General features: G+C 39.4%; 2 protein-coding genes across 5 annotated transcripts in view; one reads left to right on the top strand and one right to left on the bottom strand.

The window, feature by feature from the left end:
- bcar3 (BCAR3 adaptor protein, NSP family member) overlaps positions 1–5254 on the top strand; it is a 79157-nt gene extending 73903 nt beyond the window's left edge. For all 3 annotated transcript variants that reach the window (XM_038715150.1, XM_038715151.1, XM_038715153.1), the window contains 5 exons: positions 393–508; positions 1155–1326; positions 1592–1703; positions 2958–3161; positions 3248–5254. In XM_038715150.1, coding sequence (XP_038571078.1) covers positions 393–508; positions 1155–1326; positions 1592–1703; positions 2958–3161; positions 3248–3426 — 783 coding nt within the window. In that variant the 3' untranslated portion in view covers positions 3427–5254. The remainder of the gene's footprint in view (positions 1–392; positions 509–1154; positions 1327–1591; positions 1704–2957; positions 3162–3247) is intronic.
- A 92-nt stretch (positions 5255–5346) lies between these two features.
- The window catches only part of fnbp1l (formin binding protein 1-like), a 52087-nt gene continuing 40308 nt past the window's right edge, over positions 5347–17125 (bottom strand). The window contains exons 10-16 of one of the 2 annotated variants that reach the window (XM_038715154.1): positions 15766–15875; positions 15138–15270; positions 14715–14812; positions 13783–13958; positions 13340–13377; positions 12294–12414; positions 5347–10001 (exon numbers count right to left, since the gene is read on the bottom strand). In XM_038715154.1, coding sequence (XP_038571082.1) covers positions 9994–10001; positions 12294–12414; positions 13340–13377; positions 13783–13958; positions 14715–14812; positions 15138–15270; positions 15766–15875 — 684 coding nt within the window. In that variant the 3' untranslated portion in view covers positions 5347–9993. Of the gene's footprint in view, positions 12415–13339; positions 13378–13782; positions 13959–14714; positions 14813–15137; positions 15271–15765; positions 15876–17125 lie in introns of both variants that reach the window. The other variant, XM_038715155.1, reaches the window with a different exon arrangement.

Raw genomic sequence — 17125 nt, 5'->3', positions numbered from 1 at the left:
AGTTGTATTTTAGATGCTAATACTAATTGTTGGGGTTTCCATAAAGTAAACCAAATGTGTTATTTAGAGGGTCTTCACAGGTCTTACTGATGAACTAAAGAGGATAAACACCAACCAAAGAGATTTTTCACAGGGAAAGCTGTTCTTACTGTATGAATAGTTTATAACTGATCTATAAAACATCAGTAACTGATTCACGTCTTAATTTAGAGGTGAAGATTTACCTGGTGCTGTTACAGTGTGCGTGTGTGTCACAGAATTACATCTGTTATGCAGCTGATGTTACTGCTGCAACAAAATGATCCTCATGACGCAGGAGAATCACTCAAACCAAATATTACACACAACAAAATGTAATTGACAGCCTCTTGTAAACGTTTTTTCCCCTCTAGGTTGCCAGGATACTCGGAGTGACTCCAGAGCTTAAAGGTCAGATGGGCGTGTCCTCCGGTCTGGAGCTGGTGACGCTGCCGCACGGTCGACAGCTGAGGCTGGACCTGATGGAAAGGTACACATCAAACAGCACAAATGTTGAATGACATCAAGTAACACGTTTCTAGGAAGTTCAAGTCCCCATAAAAAAGCTCATTCACACAGTTCAATCACAATTAACTTGAAAGGGAACATTTGCTTTCTGATGGGTAGGTCGATACCACTCGTGTCTGTATGGTAAATATGAAGCTACAACCAGCAGGCGGTTAGCTTAGCTTAGCATAAAGGCTGAAAGCAGGGGGAAACAGCTAGCCTGGCACTGTCGTAAGGTAATAAGCACATTTCCCAAATTGTCAAACTGTATTTTTAAGATTAACCCAGTTATTCCCAACTTCACAAGATTGATTTAAGGAAAAAGAAAAGATATATGAAATACCTCTGAAATCTTTATTTTAAGGGGTTACAAAAGGTTTGGAAGCCACTGGTTTAACAGAGTCTGTGACGTCAGTAGTGATTCATACCTGCTGATTCATTGTGCTGTTCTGGTTGATAAACGTGGAGGCCGTCCTGTAATGAGAGTAAATTCCCCCTTCAGACAGTCAATTCTGTTCTGTGCAACAACCAGACAGCCACTGAAAGATCAGATTAGAAACTGAGCGAGAGAAACAAAAACAGACACTGACATTACACTGCCGATAATCCACCTCTCCTCCGTTTCCCAGGCACCACACCATGGCGATAGGCGTTGCTGTGGATATTCTGGGATGTACGGGCAGCGTGGAGGAGCGGGCGTCCACCTTAAATCGCATCATCCTGGTCGCGTTGGAGCTGAAGGACACAGTGGGTGACCTGTTCGCTTTCACGGCCCTGATGAAGGCTCTGGATCTGCCGCAGGTAACACGAAACACAAACGTGATATCAAACACACTGAAATATATACTTCAAATAAAATACTGTGATAATTTTTATAAATATATATTTATAGAATAAATGTGTAAAAATAACCTTCTCCCCATAAATTATCAATCAATTAACAATCATTCATTGCTACTTTACCTTCTTTTTGTTTGCATGAAAGCAGAAAACACTTCAACATTTTTTTTGACATATGGCATAAAGTTTTAAAAAAAGACACTTTGTTGATGGTTGCTGTCTGCAGATCAGTCGTTTGGAGGAAACATGGACGACTCTACGAAGAAACTACACACAGACCGCCATCAGCTATGAGAAAACACTCAAACCTTTCTACAAGAATCTGTACGAGGGCACAGGTACTGAACACACACACACACAAATGATCATATCATTTCAACATGGTGATCCGTAGCAGTATTGATTGTCAGGGACTCCAACCAATCAAAGGACTTTGAAAAGGAGGAAAAAAACAGCCAAATATTTGCAAAATTCAGGCCCTGAAGTTGCATCCAGGTGCTTTCAAATTTACCTTTTCCATGTTGTAAAGTTAAAAACAAGGGATTTATGTGTATTTAGATCACAAAAAAAAAGGAGATGGTGAAGCATTTACTTTCTGCCTGGCTGTGAATTTCAAATCCTGCACAAGAGGACACAAATCTCTGGAGTATCTTTAGGCTAAAGTGAGAAAGGATACAAATAGGGACTTTAAAAAGCTGATAAATACCTTAAACATGCATGCAAAAACACCTGAATATAAACTTGGCTGCAGCTAAAAAAATACCTTAAATTATTATTAATCTAACAGCAGACAGACAAACAAAAGCAACAGGCCTCACTTTGCTCTTCATTTCTCATTCGGTAAAAATCTTGTTGAGTTTAAACCTGACTTGAAGGGGCGCGGCACAAAAACAAGTTATATATACAAAACAACAATAAACAAACCTATACAAAAGCTGTCCAGTTAACATGCATAAACAAGTTTAAGTCTCCAGAATAAAGTGAATTTGGAAGCAAATGTATTGACCTAGAGTGCTGCTATTCAGATAATTTTAAAATGACTTGAATTCACCAAAAATACAATTTGTAGTCCATCAGGAGGAAGAGGCGGCATGTTTTTATTTTATATACTTTTCACATGATTCCTAATATGAGCATTCATGGGTTTTCTTCCCTACTAATGAATTTATGGGTTTATTTTATTCTATTTTAATTCTCATTTTATTTTCTTAGTTTATCTTACTTAGGAGCTTTCGTTACACGGTTATGCCGGTATTTTAACACAATGTCAAGCACCATGTATTGCGTTTTTGCACTAAAAGCTGCCATAAAAATAACGTCTGATTGAGAAACGTAGTAATTTGAGTTATTTTTGAATTTTTAAACTCTGTCAGCTAAATCAGCTTCATTAACAGCTCAGTCACGTCACCCAGCGTGCCGATTTCTTCAGCCTTGGATCATTTTTAATGTAACAGAGATAACATCCTGAGAGGAACGTCTTTATGCTTATAATAAAGTAATAATTATAATACTTCAGAGATTATAGAACAATTTTATAAGTTTGACAATAAAGTGTTAATTTATTGAAATACACTAACCTCCTCCTCCTGCAGCTTCCTCTCCTCCGGTGGTCTGCATGCCCCTCCTGCTGCCCCTCCTCACTTTGATGGAGCGTCCGTCAATCACACCGGAGGGGGCGGAGCTCTGGGAGACCAGCGACCAGGGCTGCGACATCATGCTGCGCCACCTAGAGGCTGCACGTGATGTCGCACAGAACGCACCCAGCTACACGACCAACGCACAGACAATCTTACAAGGTAAAAACAAAAACACATATTACATCATAATTTTTTCCCATCAAATGTTTTTCAGTATCATGAAGTTTTTGTGTTTCGGTCTTTAGGGTTCCCGTGCGACGAAGACCTGCTGGAGGTGTTTAAAACAGACTTTCAGCTGCGGCTGCTGTGGGGAAGCCGTGGCGCTTCAGTCAACCAGTCCGATCGCTACAACAAATTCAACCTCATCCTCACTGCGTTGTCACGGAAACTGGAGCCCCCACCCAAAACACAAACCTTAATCTGACTTCACCTGAGCAACAACTCGCATACTGACACCCTTTGGACTTCAGCAGAACGTCAGGTGGATGAGAAGCTAAAGAAAACCTAACAAGGCAGAAAGATTCAAAAAGTGATCAGAGAACCAGATGTTGTCAAAATCCAACTTCACCTATAGACTCTGTCCTGCAGCCGCTCAGAAGTAACCATAACTTTGCAACCATAACTTTTCACAGTCGTCTTAATTGACAAACAAATGCCGGTTTGGTTCCAGACTTTGCTTCTTTTAATCATTTAATATTTCACAACATCGGTTAAAGGAGAAGTCTGTCTTTTATGGTCCGGGGGGCACCTGCAACTTCGGCTGCAGTTCATTTAAGAGTCTCTGCACAATTTACGGTCTAAAATTTAACAGTCACATAACAATGTTAAGGTAATGACAAACCCACAAAATGTTAACAAGCCTTCATCAGAGCACCACAGACAGACTATAGAGGATAAACAAATCGTCTAGTCTTCTGAGCGCTTTTACACAAGTCACGCTGATAGCGGTTCAGCATCTTGCACAAGGACACTTCAACATGCAGACAGTGGGGGATTGAACCGCCGATCACAATTAATAATCAAACCCCCACTGTTGACTTTTCTGTCAGTAGTGGGGATGATGCTACCAGATCTTTGGCTGTCATGAGCCTAAATCATTAAAGAGCCTGTTCTCTTTAAACCTAGCCTATAATATAAAATTAACCAAAGTTGGACATACTGGATGTTGTTATTTCACTGGACTTTGATAACAACTATCAATTGTTTGTATCACTTTTACTCACTTATTTCCATTGCTGAGATCAGGAGGTGCAGCAGCCACAGGTCACAAAATGCTGTTCTGGTGACAAATGGTGAAATATGCCGCTTGGTCACATTTAAACTAGCATTACCTTTGTAAAAGGGAGCAACTGATATTCATGTGACAACAGAGCAGGCTTAAGGGAGATGTTGATTTGGAACTGTTGCTCTTTTTCCTGAACTGGCACTTTATTCTGACATTCCAGTTAATGAAGAGCATATTTCTTCAACAAGACTAAAGGAGAAGAACAGCTCTACATCTTACGACAAGTACATTGTGAGTAAAATGTCAGGATGTTCCCCTGAAAATGTAAATTTACGTGTACACTTTAAGGAAAGAAAAAAAAAAAAAGGAGGGGGGAATGAGGGAGGAACTGTACCTTCAAAGTAAACGTCTGTGTATAATGTCCAGATATAAATAATAAGTGTATTTAACAGTTACCATGAGATTGCTGGCTGCATTTCTCTGTTTGACCATTGATATAAAACCACCTTTGCTAAGATAAGGTATGAACAGTAAGATATAGCAAGGTCCCTATGAGGTGGCTTTCAGAAATCATGATCTAAAGCAAATATTTTCCAACTGTAATCCAAGAGCAGAAAATCTGATTCAAACTCTTTGTACATGTGTAAATGTAGCTACCTGAACCAAGTGTCATCATTTTTATTTTTTTCTGCATAAACCTAAATGAATTGATTTAAAAAACAGAAGTATGTTAACATGTGAGAGACAAAAGTTGTAAATTGTTGAAATATTCACATGTTAATAATGGCCTGTACATATTTTCCTGTAGAAGACTGACTGTAAAAAAACAAAACAAAAAGATTTTAATGTTTATATTATTATGAACTACTGTGGTAAGATTGAATAAATATGGCGTACAGACGTTAACTTTTTGTCACATGATTAATAATGCAGCAGATGTAGACTAGACATGTACTTCACTTCTGCCAGATGTTGTCTGTTATTTTACGTTTGATTTCACAATATTAAACTAAAGGTCACTCACAGGTCCCATCTGGTTAAAACTCGCTGTTTCGACTTGAATCGGCCGTTTGTCATCAGTTCTGCTTCCTGCACTGATAAAATGTCACAAAACAAATCTTTTCATTGCTGCTGATTTTATTATTAGAACAATATCTTGGAAGGAGGAAAAAAAATAAAAAATAAGCATTGTTTACAAAGTGTCTCACAACATTCAAAGTAAAAAGATGTGCACAACAATATGAGAGAAGTACTGCCATTGGTTATTACAAACATATAAAAAATAAAAACATTTATGAGGATGTTAATATCCTGTAAAATCACCTTGTACCTGCCGTTGTTGTAATTTACTGTAACTGATGCTGGTCTTAAAAAATGGGTTTAAGTGTGAGTTAAACAGCTGGAGAGAATCTGTACAAAGTTTCCACAGGACAAACATGATGGTCAGAGTTTACAAAGATAAATGTGGAAGGCAGTTTGTTTTTTGCTCGGTGGAACGCAGCACCACGCTCACAGTACTTCGACAGGTTTCAGTGAAGAACTTACTGCTATCATATTTAACATGTCAAAGCTGATTTGTTGCGTTTTTTAATAGTATTCAGAATTACAGCACAGTGCCTATTATAATACTCGGCTCACAGTTTTTATTTGTATATTAATGGCAAAAGAAAGTTAACCGTTAATGAGACTTTTGGTAGAGTTTTTCCTCATTTTCAAAAGGTGCAGTTACTACTGACATGTATTATTTGATTAAAAAGGGACAGTACGCTCCAAACATGACTATGAGCCAACCTACAGAAGGAAACAGGAGAAGAGTATAATACATGTGGAGTGTACTGTCTGTTTAAGAGTTAGTATAAAAGCATCCTTACAGCAACATAAACACGAGATGACTGTGCGGAGGCCCTCTGTATGTCACTGCCTTTCTCTTATCCATCTTTTTTAGAGGATAATCATCTCCACTACAAAGATCTTGAACGTCTGTGCCTGAGTGCACATTTACAATTACAAACAGGGTTTAGTGCTGAAACTGGTAGAATGTTTCTTCTTTTCAGATGTGATTTAGAAAACAAATGCTGAAATGTGCCACCGCTTTTGTTTTGTTTTTTAAAATTGTATATCTTTGGATTTTGGACTGTTTAGCATTGGAAGACATCGAATTGGGCTCTTAAAACCTTTGATAGGCGTTATTCACCATTTGTTTTTACATTTTATAGACTAAGCAATCAAAAGATAATGATAAACAATTAGTTGCCGCCCTGATTAGGTACAGCATGACTACATTACAACTAGAACAAACAAAAAATCTAATATGCAACACCTGACTGCACACATACAGTTGTCAAAAATTGCCAAAATATAACAGTTTTAGCTCAACTTAAGGAATCACAAGCAGTCTAGCTGTAGCTCGTCCTTGTTTGGAAAACACTGACATCAGATATGTACACAACACAAAAAGCATTGATTACAAGGCATCATCAGAAAAGGCATAAACTGACAGACTGCAGAAACTGAATACTTGTTAATACTTGGACATTTTGGGAAATATGCTTACTCACTTTCTTGCGCAGCGTTAGATGAGAAGACTGCTACCACTCATGTCTGTACGGTAAATATGAAGCTAGACCAGCAGCCGCTTAACTTATATTAGCATAAAGACTTGAGAAAGAACTAGTCTGGCTCTGCCCAAAGGTAACAAAACCCGTGTCTCATTTGTTTAATCCATATAAGGTGTAAAACCATTGCTGTGGAAAGCAAAGTTCTCACAATGTCAAACTATTAATCCAATGTCTGATGCAAAATGGTCCCAGGTAGGAGAGTAAATGCGGAGTAGTGTGCCCGAAAGTTCAAGTAACAACACTTACAGCATCATTCTGTACATTTCACAGCTTCATCAAAGAAACACAGATCACAACTAAGGCGTTGTTGACACCTGCTGTTTAAATCGACAAGAGTGGAATCATTAGTGGCATTTTTTGTCTTAAACAGCATCAAAAGGAAGTAAAACTTTACTTTACGTGTTTTTCTGTTAGTCTATTGAAGAGATGCAGTGAATGGTTAAAAAAAACAATCACCAGAGAGACAAATGAATTCAAATAATCTAGAAAATCATGCAAAGAAAGTCGGTCGTTGCTCGTCGAGAGTTACAAAAAGAGTATAAAAACCATCAGGAAGAGAGGATTACTAGAGCTGTTTTTGTTTCTCGCTCCTGCACAGTGGTCATTCATAAAGTTCACTCCTCCTTCAGCAGACAACACAGACCTTCATTCATTCATCAGCCACTCACTCGTTCATTTTATCCGATTCAAATGCTGTAGTACTTCAGGGCAAAGTGCATCATTTCAATTCAAACCTTGTTGTCTCTCATGAAGAGTGTCCAATCATCAAATAAACCTAAAAACAATCACCATGGAAACACATTCAGCATGACATAAAAGATGTTAATATGTACAAATCATTCAATCTAACGTCACGCACGTTAACGCAGGCACAAGTACACACGTTTTACACGTTAATGTGTATGGAAAGCCAAACATGCAAAATTGTGCCCGTTTGGCTTTCCATAAATGTGCCTACATGGCAACGTGTGTCGTCACATTCACAAATGCAACGGATTTATTTTTGCGGGGGGGATGTAGTTGAGTCTCCAAGCAGGTGAGGCTGAGCCCAGGTGGCTGATGGGAGATGTAGTCCGGCGAAGAGCAGCACATATACGTGGAATAATCCCTCCACGGTAAAACGACAAGAGGTTTTACGGCAGAGTCTGACTGCAAAGATACATGAGCTCCTCTTGATGTTTGGTGTTATTAAAAGTGGCCCAGTCCTGCTCAAGCTGAGCTGTGGTTTGGTGAGGGAAGGCTCCCATCTGCTGGTCAACTGGTAGCATTACAACCCAGGAAGAAAAGGAGAGGAAAGGTGGGAAGAGAAAGAAAGAGAGTGGAAGAGAGGTCCTGTGTTCACCTGATAGTCCTGCTATCTGCCTCATGAGTAGCATTGATTAACCCAGCTGCTGTTTGGCAGACATTAAAACACACAAAATATAAAATCATACTCATGCTGGACTTCCATTAAAACATCATGACAACGTGGCATTCAACATACAACTCAGCCAAAGTGGCGCGCATACACACACACACACTTTCATAAAGTTGCAGCTATAGTCACAGATGAAACACTCAAACATGTTTAGGACACGTTAAAGACATGCGACTGTATGACAGTGAAGGCAGGCATGAGGAGCAGAGTGGCTCAGGCAGGCAGACAGGCAGGCAGACATCACCAACAGAGCACAGATGATGACGACAGGGATGAGTTGGAGCAGTGCAGCACTGACATTGTTAGTGGCAGCAAATACTGGGAGCACAATTGACCCTTAAAAGGCTGACAAACACCGACATTTTTTACTAAAAGCTTGGTGGGAGAGTCTGATTTAGAGAATATGGCTGGTGGAAAACAAATTGGAAATAGCAAGGAAATACTGAAATATGTTACAAACAAATCCTCCCTACTAAGCGAGCTGACGAAAGCTAATGTGCTATTTTATTTTGAACTTGAGGGCCCACTCCTGACCTTGAAAATAGCACTTTGGCCAAGAAATCCCTCATCACAAGGTTCACTTACTTGGTGTTTCCCGAGCTTTCAACCACATCTCGTAGACTTCCTCGGCAGATGAGGATGTTCAGATGCAAAGTCTTCTTGATAACCTGAGCTTCCACGTCATTAAGGGGACATTGTGATGAGAACTTCTTGTCAAAATGCTATTTTAGGTTTTATGGAGCCCATTCATTTGTATGAAAAATGCTATGTATGCTAACAAAAGAAGCTTCAATGTTGGCCGCTACAAAAGGCTTAGACAAACTTTTCCTCCAACACTTTGACCAGCACCTACAGAGGCAAATGTAGTTCATATAAGGCTGTCCTGTTAAAGCATGAAGCAGACAATGAATCAGTGAGCTGGGGAGATGCTCCTGTCAGTCATTAAAGGATAAATCAACACCGAATCAGAGAGGAAAGCCTGCTGTTGTACTGCTGTGAGCTGAAACTTTCCAGTACTCATGCATGTTTTACCCTCAGAGGTGACAACAGGGGCTTTCTATTTGCTGTCAACGGTAAAAAAACAAAACAAAAACAAGATGGTACATAGTACAAATATTTCAACCCACAGGGAGCAGAACATCAGCAGGTTTTCCCCCACTGATGTGATAGGATTGTATCCCTGAACTAGGATGTTAAAGATGTGTAGCCTTTACAGAAGTCCTATCTTAAGACCCTCACAGACCATTAAGAGGCAAGTTGCAGCTTCTCTTTATTTCAATAAAAGTCTTCCAGCCCAGCAGCAGCTGAGAGATTGCGGGTGCCGCCACTGTTAAAGTTTCCCATTTCCTGCCACTGCTACTCATCATGTCAGTGTTTGCAGCTGGATGCAGAGAAGGCCTTTTTACAGATTGTTTCAACACCAACAGAAAAAGTTTAGAAACTTACTAAATGATATTAGTGTTTTTGGCTTTAAGACAGTCTACTCTTCTACTGATGACCCTCCCTTATTCCTCTTGTATCCCAGAATGCTTTGCTGATTATGGATGTCAGCATGCAGACATGCAAACCTGCCTCCCAGCCCACTTCATCTCTCTCCCCCCCCTGCCCCCCCTCCTCTACCTCTCTCTTTCCCCTCATCACTCTCTTTCTTTATCACCCCCACCACCAACAATCAGCAATCAGCGTGAGCCCTTCACCAGCCAATCAAATCGCCTGGCCACCCTGCAGCCCTCAGGAACCTGCAGTCACATGGAGGAGAGAGCCAGTTAATAAAAGACACAGAAGTTGCTGCATTTCTCTCTCACTCACTCACTCAAATACACACAAACATGATTTAACAGACTAAAATAAGGAGAGACTGCCTGTTTACTGGAATTTAGACTTCAGGTTTTCCCATCAGGGTGGGGTCAATTCACTTAGTTCAGTGGAAAAAGGAAAGGGTGAGCGATGCAAAACATTTAACGTATCATGCTGTCTGTTTATGTCATTAGCAGTCAGCGCTGCCAGGGCGATCCTTCTCCCTTCTGTCTGTGACACAAACTAATGAAGAAGCCTAGAGGTCTGTTGCCATGTAACATATAACTTTTCATGGAAATCCATCCAGCAGTTGTTACCGTATCTCACTGTGGCTTTCTCTACAAGTCTGAAAATAAAGACCAATTTAAAAACTTTTGAAACATTTCAGATATAAAAGCAAAGACTAAAACTACTGAAGCATGTTGGAAATTCATTGAAACAGAATTGTCCCCAAACCCATTGTTCAGTTTTGATTGTGATGTGATGTAGTAACACTACAGCAGCAGGTTTGTGGCCTTTTGTTCCATTTGGCAGCCTCCCATTTAAACACTTGTCACCAGTAACTGTGTAAGAACTAATAACATGATACTGGTAGCAACACTTGCCCTTCTCTTTACAGTCAGCATTTGGGTGCCATGTTTCTGCAACCCTTGTTTGTACTTCAGTATTCATACGTGACTATATTGAGATCGACAATATTACTGAGAAACGCCTGCAGTAGAGGATTAAGCTAGCATGGATGCCAATAGAAACACTAATGGTCAGAGCTGTTTTTAATCAGTGACTCAAACAATGACCAAGAACAGTTTATAAGTGCAAGATAACATAAAATACATGATTTGTCAGTGAGAATTATAATTGTTACAGCCTCCTTTAACTGAAGTGAAATTGTTTTCACACTGCACTTTGCTACTTCTTTAACTTTTTCCTGACTTTATCTCCTAAATCCTGGTGGATTTAGATTTTAGAGTTAAAGAATATGGCTGGAGATTTCAACAAATACCAGACTAAAGCCAACAATGAACTCATCCAACTAACGTATTATCTGTGCTGATATCTCTTATTCCTCTGTGCATCATCATTCCATACCGGCATCAGGACTTGCCTATTTAAAGGTTTATTTATTGGCATATTTTGGCATTGCAACTTACAGTATAGAGTTTAGTAGTTGCTAAAAAAGTTCTCTCACTCTTGACAGCTGCCTCAAAGTTTTTAAGCCCATCAATATTCCAAAATCATTGCAAACCCCTCCACTAGAGCACCAAATGTGCATTAGTTGAAGCTGAAAACCCCCCTAACAATTGCACTGTTTACAGTTTTAGTAATGTTTACTGAGAACTACAATTTTTCAAGAATATAAATATATATTTGGGGGTGTTTTTAAAGATTTGGATGTCCAATAGGCTTGGAATTGAGAGCCACAGACAGGGTAAGGAACTAGTATTGAAAAGCTGACAGTGTTGGTTTTTGTCTTTTCATGGCATTTGTTAACAACTAAGAAATATACAGAGTAATGCCAGCCTTATCCTTTACAATGTCCAGCTCTGCACTGAAAGGACAGACAATATCAATAAGACTAAACTCCTGTAACAAAGTAAAGTATGAAAACGTTTTTTCTACTAAGGCTGAAAACAGACAACCCCCTGTCAGTGTAATTCCACCTTTAGTGTGATGGCACAGGTAACAAAGAAAAACAAATGTGCATGTACAAACACACACACACAAACTGCAATCAGACAGAAATAAAAACATGAAATCAGAACATCGATCAAATTATGTCGACACCTGAATCCAAAAAGCTTAAATCAGTTTTAAACGTCTCCAAAAGAAACACCAAAATAATTAAAGAATGGCTAAAATTGTTTCTAATATATAAAACGTAAAACACACAAGACATGGTGAGGCATCTTTCTCACACACACACACACACACACACACTTAAAAACATATACAAATTATTCAAACACCAAATAGGTTTTCCTATTTCTCTCCATCAGTCCCACAGATATGAGAGAAGGAGCACAAACGATTACAGGGTTAGAGGAAATAGGAGGAGGATGGAGGGATGGGAAGTCAGAAAAAGGAAACGGATGAATGTCCATGCAGGCGTTCGGATGCGGTCTTTTTTCCTTTTGTAGTGTTATTCTGAGGAATGGAAAGCAGAGGTGGAGAGGATGACAGACGGATGAGAGGAGGACAGAGGACAGAGGAGCTTCAGATGTAGGTGACGGCACCTTTGCTGTTTTTCTCCATGGTGATTTCTACGTAGGAGGTGGGGACATAGCCCTCCTCTCCGCTCTGCTTCCTCGCCCTCGTCCAGCCGTCGCCTTTATCCTCCTCGATGATGTACAACACCTGCAATGGCAAAGATGCATTTTTAAAATAAAACGCAATAAGAAGAACACAGACACCAAAATACGTGGATCCCGTCAGTCCCAAACCGAACGCCGGTGCCCTATCCACTGTTTGAGTGGCTTGCTGCCCAAAAAAGGAGGTAATAGTGCTTCTTGTCCTGGAGTTTTCAGCAGCAGATTAATACATATTTGGTGCTCCAGTTTGTATTTACAGCAGCAGGACGGTCTATGTGGGACTGAGTCAAAATAAACTACATTGTGTGGTCATGAAGGAACATTTCACCCAGAGCAATAATAAGCTGTGTAAGGCTTTGAATATACACACACACACACACACACACACACACACACACAATACGTGCAGCCTTCTCATCTAAAACCTATAATAAATAAGGTTGGGTACCGAAACCCAGTGCCAATATGGTGCCACTTAAATGTGTCGATTTAACCATTTTCCCTCTGCTGCCCTGAAACGAACGTAAGAATCTGTGCCAGCATTCACCGCAGTACAAATGTACTCCTCGATGAAAGGCTACGAGACGAGAGCCTGTTTCTCTTTACCAACTCGGTCTTTATTAATGCTACAATAACACAGGCTACCGTGGGCCGCAGCCTAAGCCAAATAAACCGGGCTCAGCAGAGAGATACACGTGTAAAATTACTGCAGTTGGGTTGAGTTTTATATATTATTGTGATTTTTATTATGTAAATTTCTTGTGTTTTGTATGTACTTATGTTTATATTTAAATAATAATACAAAAATAATACATTGTTCAATTTCGAGATTTTTGATATAAAATTGAATTGAAAAAGCTTTTTTCCTTATCATTTTAAAAGTATCGGTTCAGGCACCGGATTTGTAAAAAAATCCAAACGATACCCAACACAAATCATTTTCATATTACAAAATAAAAAACAAGCATTACCTCATTTTCCGCCATCACCAGCGTCCCCTCATTCTGACCTAAGAGTCAAACATATTGACATTAAATACACATCAAGGTTAGTTTAGGTCTTAATAGTTCTTCCTCCTTTGTGAATTTTGTTTTTAATGTTGGATCATATATAGGCATTATATCTTGTTTATAACAATAATGTCTCACATAAGAAAATTTTACTACATATATGCTGGATAATCCAAAATGCTGCCCCAGGGCTCAGGGGTCGTTACATACTTTTGGGACCTTTAACTTTATGACGCATCAGTCTTGAAGCTGATAATGTTACAGCGAAGATAATTGACTAGCTAGGTAACCTGCTAGTGTCTGTGCAGGTAACCATCACCATCACCAAGTAGTTCATTCTCTACAGAGTCCTTCGAGACTGATACTGTGGAGATTTGCTAACACTTTATGCCGTTTGTCTTTACCATCAAAGGAATAGAGAGCTTTGCAGTGGCCGATGACAGGCAGCGGGTCGTCGTCATCGAATTCGTCATCAAACTCGTGGGGATCGGTGTTGGTGTGTCCGTGCTTCGGAGGACTGGGGCGGTGGTGAGACGTGTGATGCTCCTGATTGGTGTCATCTGTATAACTGCCCTCAGGACTGGTGGGAAACAGGCAGCGGGACTGAGCTTTGTGTTTGCATGATTAAAATACGTCACTGCACCTTGCCAATATGGGATATCAAAGACCCAACTATCAGTAAAGTATTCCCAGGGAACTGCATGTTAGCATGAACCAGCATTGAGAAGTTTACTAAATTATAAAAAACTACCACCTACTAACTTTCATATTGTTGTGGGTCATTTTAACAGTAAAGTCTATTTGAATGTGGATTTAACTACTTTTATATTAAATTAAGTTATCAAAATAATTATACGTGCAGATTTTTTCCTAATGCTTTATATTAATGAGCCTGTAACTTTACATTAATTTCCTAATAAGATGCCCTAAGACATTTTCTGCAATTAACAATGTAATATGACACTGATTACAGTAATTCATTCATGGTACATAATTTATTAGAAACTTTATTCTTATTGTATGCTTCCTTGTATACAAATTTCACTTTTTTCACGTTTAGCCAACCTCCTGTGCACTGAAAAAATACTCTAGGTTAACCAATTAATTTAATTCACATAATTGGAAGCATTAGTCAACTGAACTAAAACACATCTCTTAAGCTTAAATTTTCTTCAGTGGTTAGACAAACACTCAAATACAGAAGCAAGTTCTCAAGCCAGTAATGCTGTATTGACACTTCATTCATAAATACCTGTTTAAACATTTGCCCTGAACATCTTTCTCTCTCACTCTTTGTCTGTGTATATATAATTTATACCTGTGTGAAGGTGTTTACCTCTCTCTGCCTTGAGGGGTGTGATGGTGGTGGCTGTCGGCGCTGTGTCTTCTGTCTCCTCTGGAGCTCTGCTTTCCCTCCACCTCAGATAACCAAGTCTGTTAACAGAGAGGGAGAAGGGAGACATCTGATCATAGCATATAATATTATTATATTATAATATTACGTTACACGTTATATACGTTAGTACATTTTGACTGACACCAGCAGACACAGTTGACCATGAGATGGAGCCATCACCACCATAACTGGCCAGAAGCTGTGTACATCAAGAGTCAAGGTAATACTCCCTGGTAGGAGAAAAGGCTCAACTTTCTTTACCTCTTCATCCTTCTTGTCATCCCTTAACCCTCCACCTCATTCTTGGGTTTCACAGACAGATATTTTTGGCTCTATTTAAATTAAACCTTCTCCCTTTCGTACCTCGTTTTTGTGGATTTCCGAGCGCAGCTTCTCCATGTTACATATGGTCTCTGATATTTTGGGCTGCAGGCTGCTGGGGTCTCCCATCTGTGGATTCTTCTCATACACATCCTTCATCTTGTTCAGGGCATCTCTGAAAGACACAAACAAAACATGGGCTGCAGCTGACCGGTTGGAATAAGAGTGGATAATAAGCAGTTCATAGGTCATAAAAGTGAGGAACATTCGCACATCCATGTTGCGCTACAGCTTTTCCATGATCATTTTTCTGCCACAGCTTTGACCCAAAACTATTTTGTCATGATTCTATTGTTTCTTGTAGACTTTCAGCTCATTATCCTGAATTTAGAGTCATTTCATACAGCAGCGTCAGACTATTTAGGGCTGTTTTCATACTGTAACTGTCTCTAATGCTAATCCAGTTGTTTCAAGAATGCCAGACTAAAGCCGTCTCTACCCAGGAGGCGTTAGCGGAGTAGTGTGTGTCTACAAAGGATGCATCAAACACGTGTGAGACGTACGAATGAAATACACGGCTAAAGCGTTTTCTGTATTGACCTGCCGTTTTAACAGATTTTTCCTGTGATGGTGATTTGGACTGCGTATGGAATTATGGGTAAGGCCCTACCTCTGATCCATTTCTTTCTGGAGCTCTTTGCCGAGTTCGTCGATCCTCTGCTGCAGCCTCTTTCTCCTCTGCTCAGGGGGTAAGTGGCTGTAATCCTCCAGAGACGGGGCCTGGTGGTAAAAAAAACAAAAAACACTTCAACTACATACCAACTCATGAAGTCCGTGGTGTGCCACCAGAGGGAATAAAGATTTTTCTACATGTTTTTCTGAGGTGTGGAGAGACCTGATAAACTGTAATTAAACCAAGGACTTGTTTCCAGCACTTGTGTTGAGCCCAGCTGCCTCCACTTGTTAACAGACTTTCCATAGAACGAGACTTGAAAATAAGCAGCCCAAATCAGCATGTAGCTGTTGTACTCGAACTTAACTCAAATTAAGAAGTATTTAATAAAGACGAACACAATTTAAAATCAGTAACTGGGGCTAAAAATGTATTATTACTTGGATATTCAGAAGCTTTGTTTTTTTTTCCCCCTCCTTGTTGGTTTCTAAAAGTAATATTTCTGCTTCTGAAGGGATTAAAATTTCCCTTGTGGGTCAGTGTCAATACTGACAAGCAATACTGTACAGTAGCTGACATTAAAATGGCGTAAAATGGACTAAAAGTGGGGAACTTGATTTGTATTTATGTGCATGTAACACAGCTTTAGCTGCTGAAAAGAATAATATATGACAGAAGGCAGGAAAATTCATTTTAACTAGGAGGGGAGAAATTGCTAACTTTACTATCACTACTGGGTTTATATATTGGACACTATGGGAAGTCCTACATGGTGAGGATACGTGCACGAGCACTTCTACTGGTGGGTCCTTTTATAACTACTCTATACACACACACATATATATACTCACACACACTTACCATCTTGATTGACCACTGATGCATAAAACCATTACAGTAAAAGGAGACAAACAACATGGGGTGCTGGTTAGTTGTCAGTATCTCAGCATGAAAACCAGTCAGATCGATATATGTTCCCAGTGTGGCCAGTAGGAAACTCCAATAGTTCATGAGTCCTAAATAACAGTCGCACGTGTTATTTAATGCACATGAACTACTGAATATTTATAATAGCCTGGTGGTGTGCAATGATTCACTCCAAATTTAAATTTTCTGTTTTCATCATCAACAAGATGTTTGAAAGGACGCAGTATATATTTATTTATCTTTGGTGTAAAAATTACAAAACTTTAAATAACTCCAACGCTTTTCATAAAGTAAAATTGTCATTTTTTTTGCTGATTAAATAACGAAAACAAAAAAAACATTCCTCCAGGCTTTTTGCTGAAAAAATATCCGAGGCAAAACGCATTCTTGTATATTCCTATTAAACGGCTATTTCTAAAATTTGCCGATT

This window comes from Micropterus salmoides, unplaced genomic scaffold, assembly GCF_014851395.1.
Source record: "Micropterus salmoides isolate LMB-PRFRI ecotype aquatic unplaced genomic scaffold, ASM1485139v1 Ms_hic_scaffold_13, whole genome shotgun sequence".
In the NCBI taxonomy this organism is placed as follows: Eukaryota; Metazoa; Chordata; class Actinopteri; order Centrarchiformes; family Centrarchidae; genus Micropterus; species Micropterus salmoides.
The sequence above is the reverse complement of the archived record's forward strand: the minus strand, read 5'-3'. Positions and strand labels throughout refer to the sequence as shown.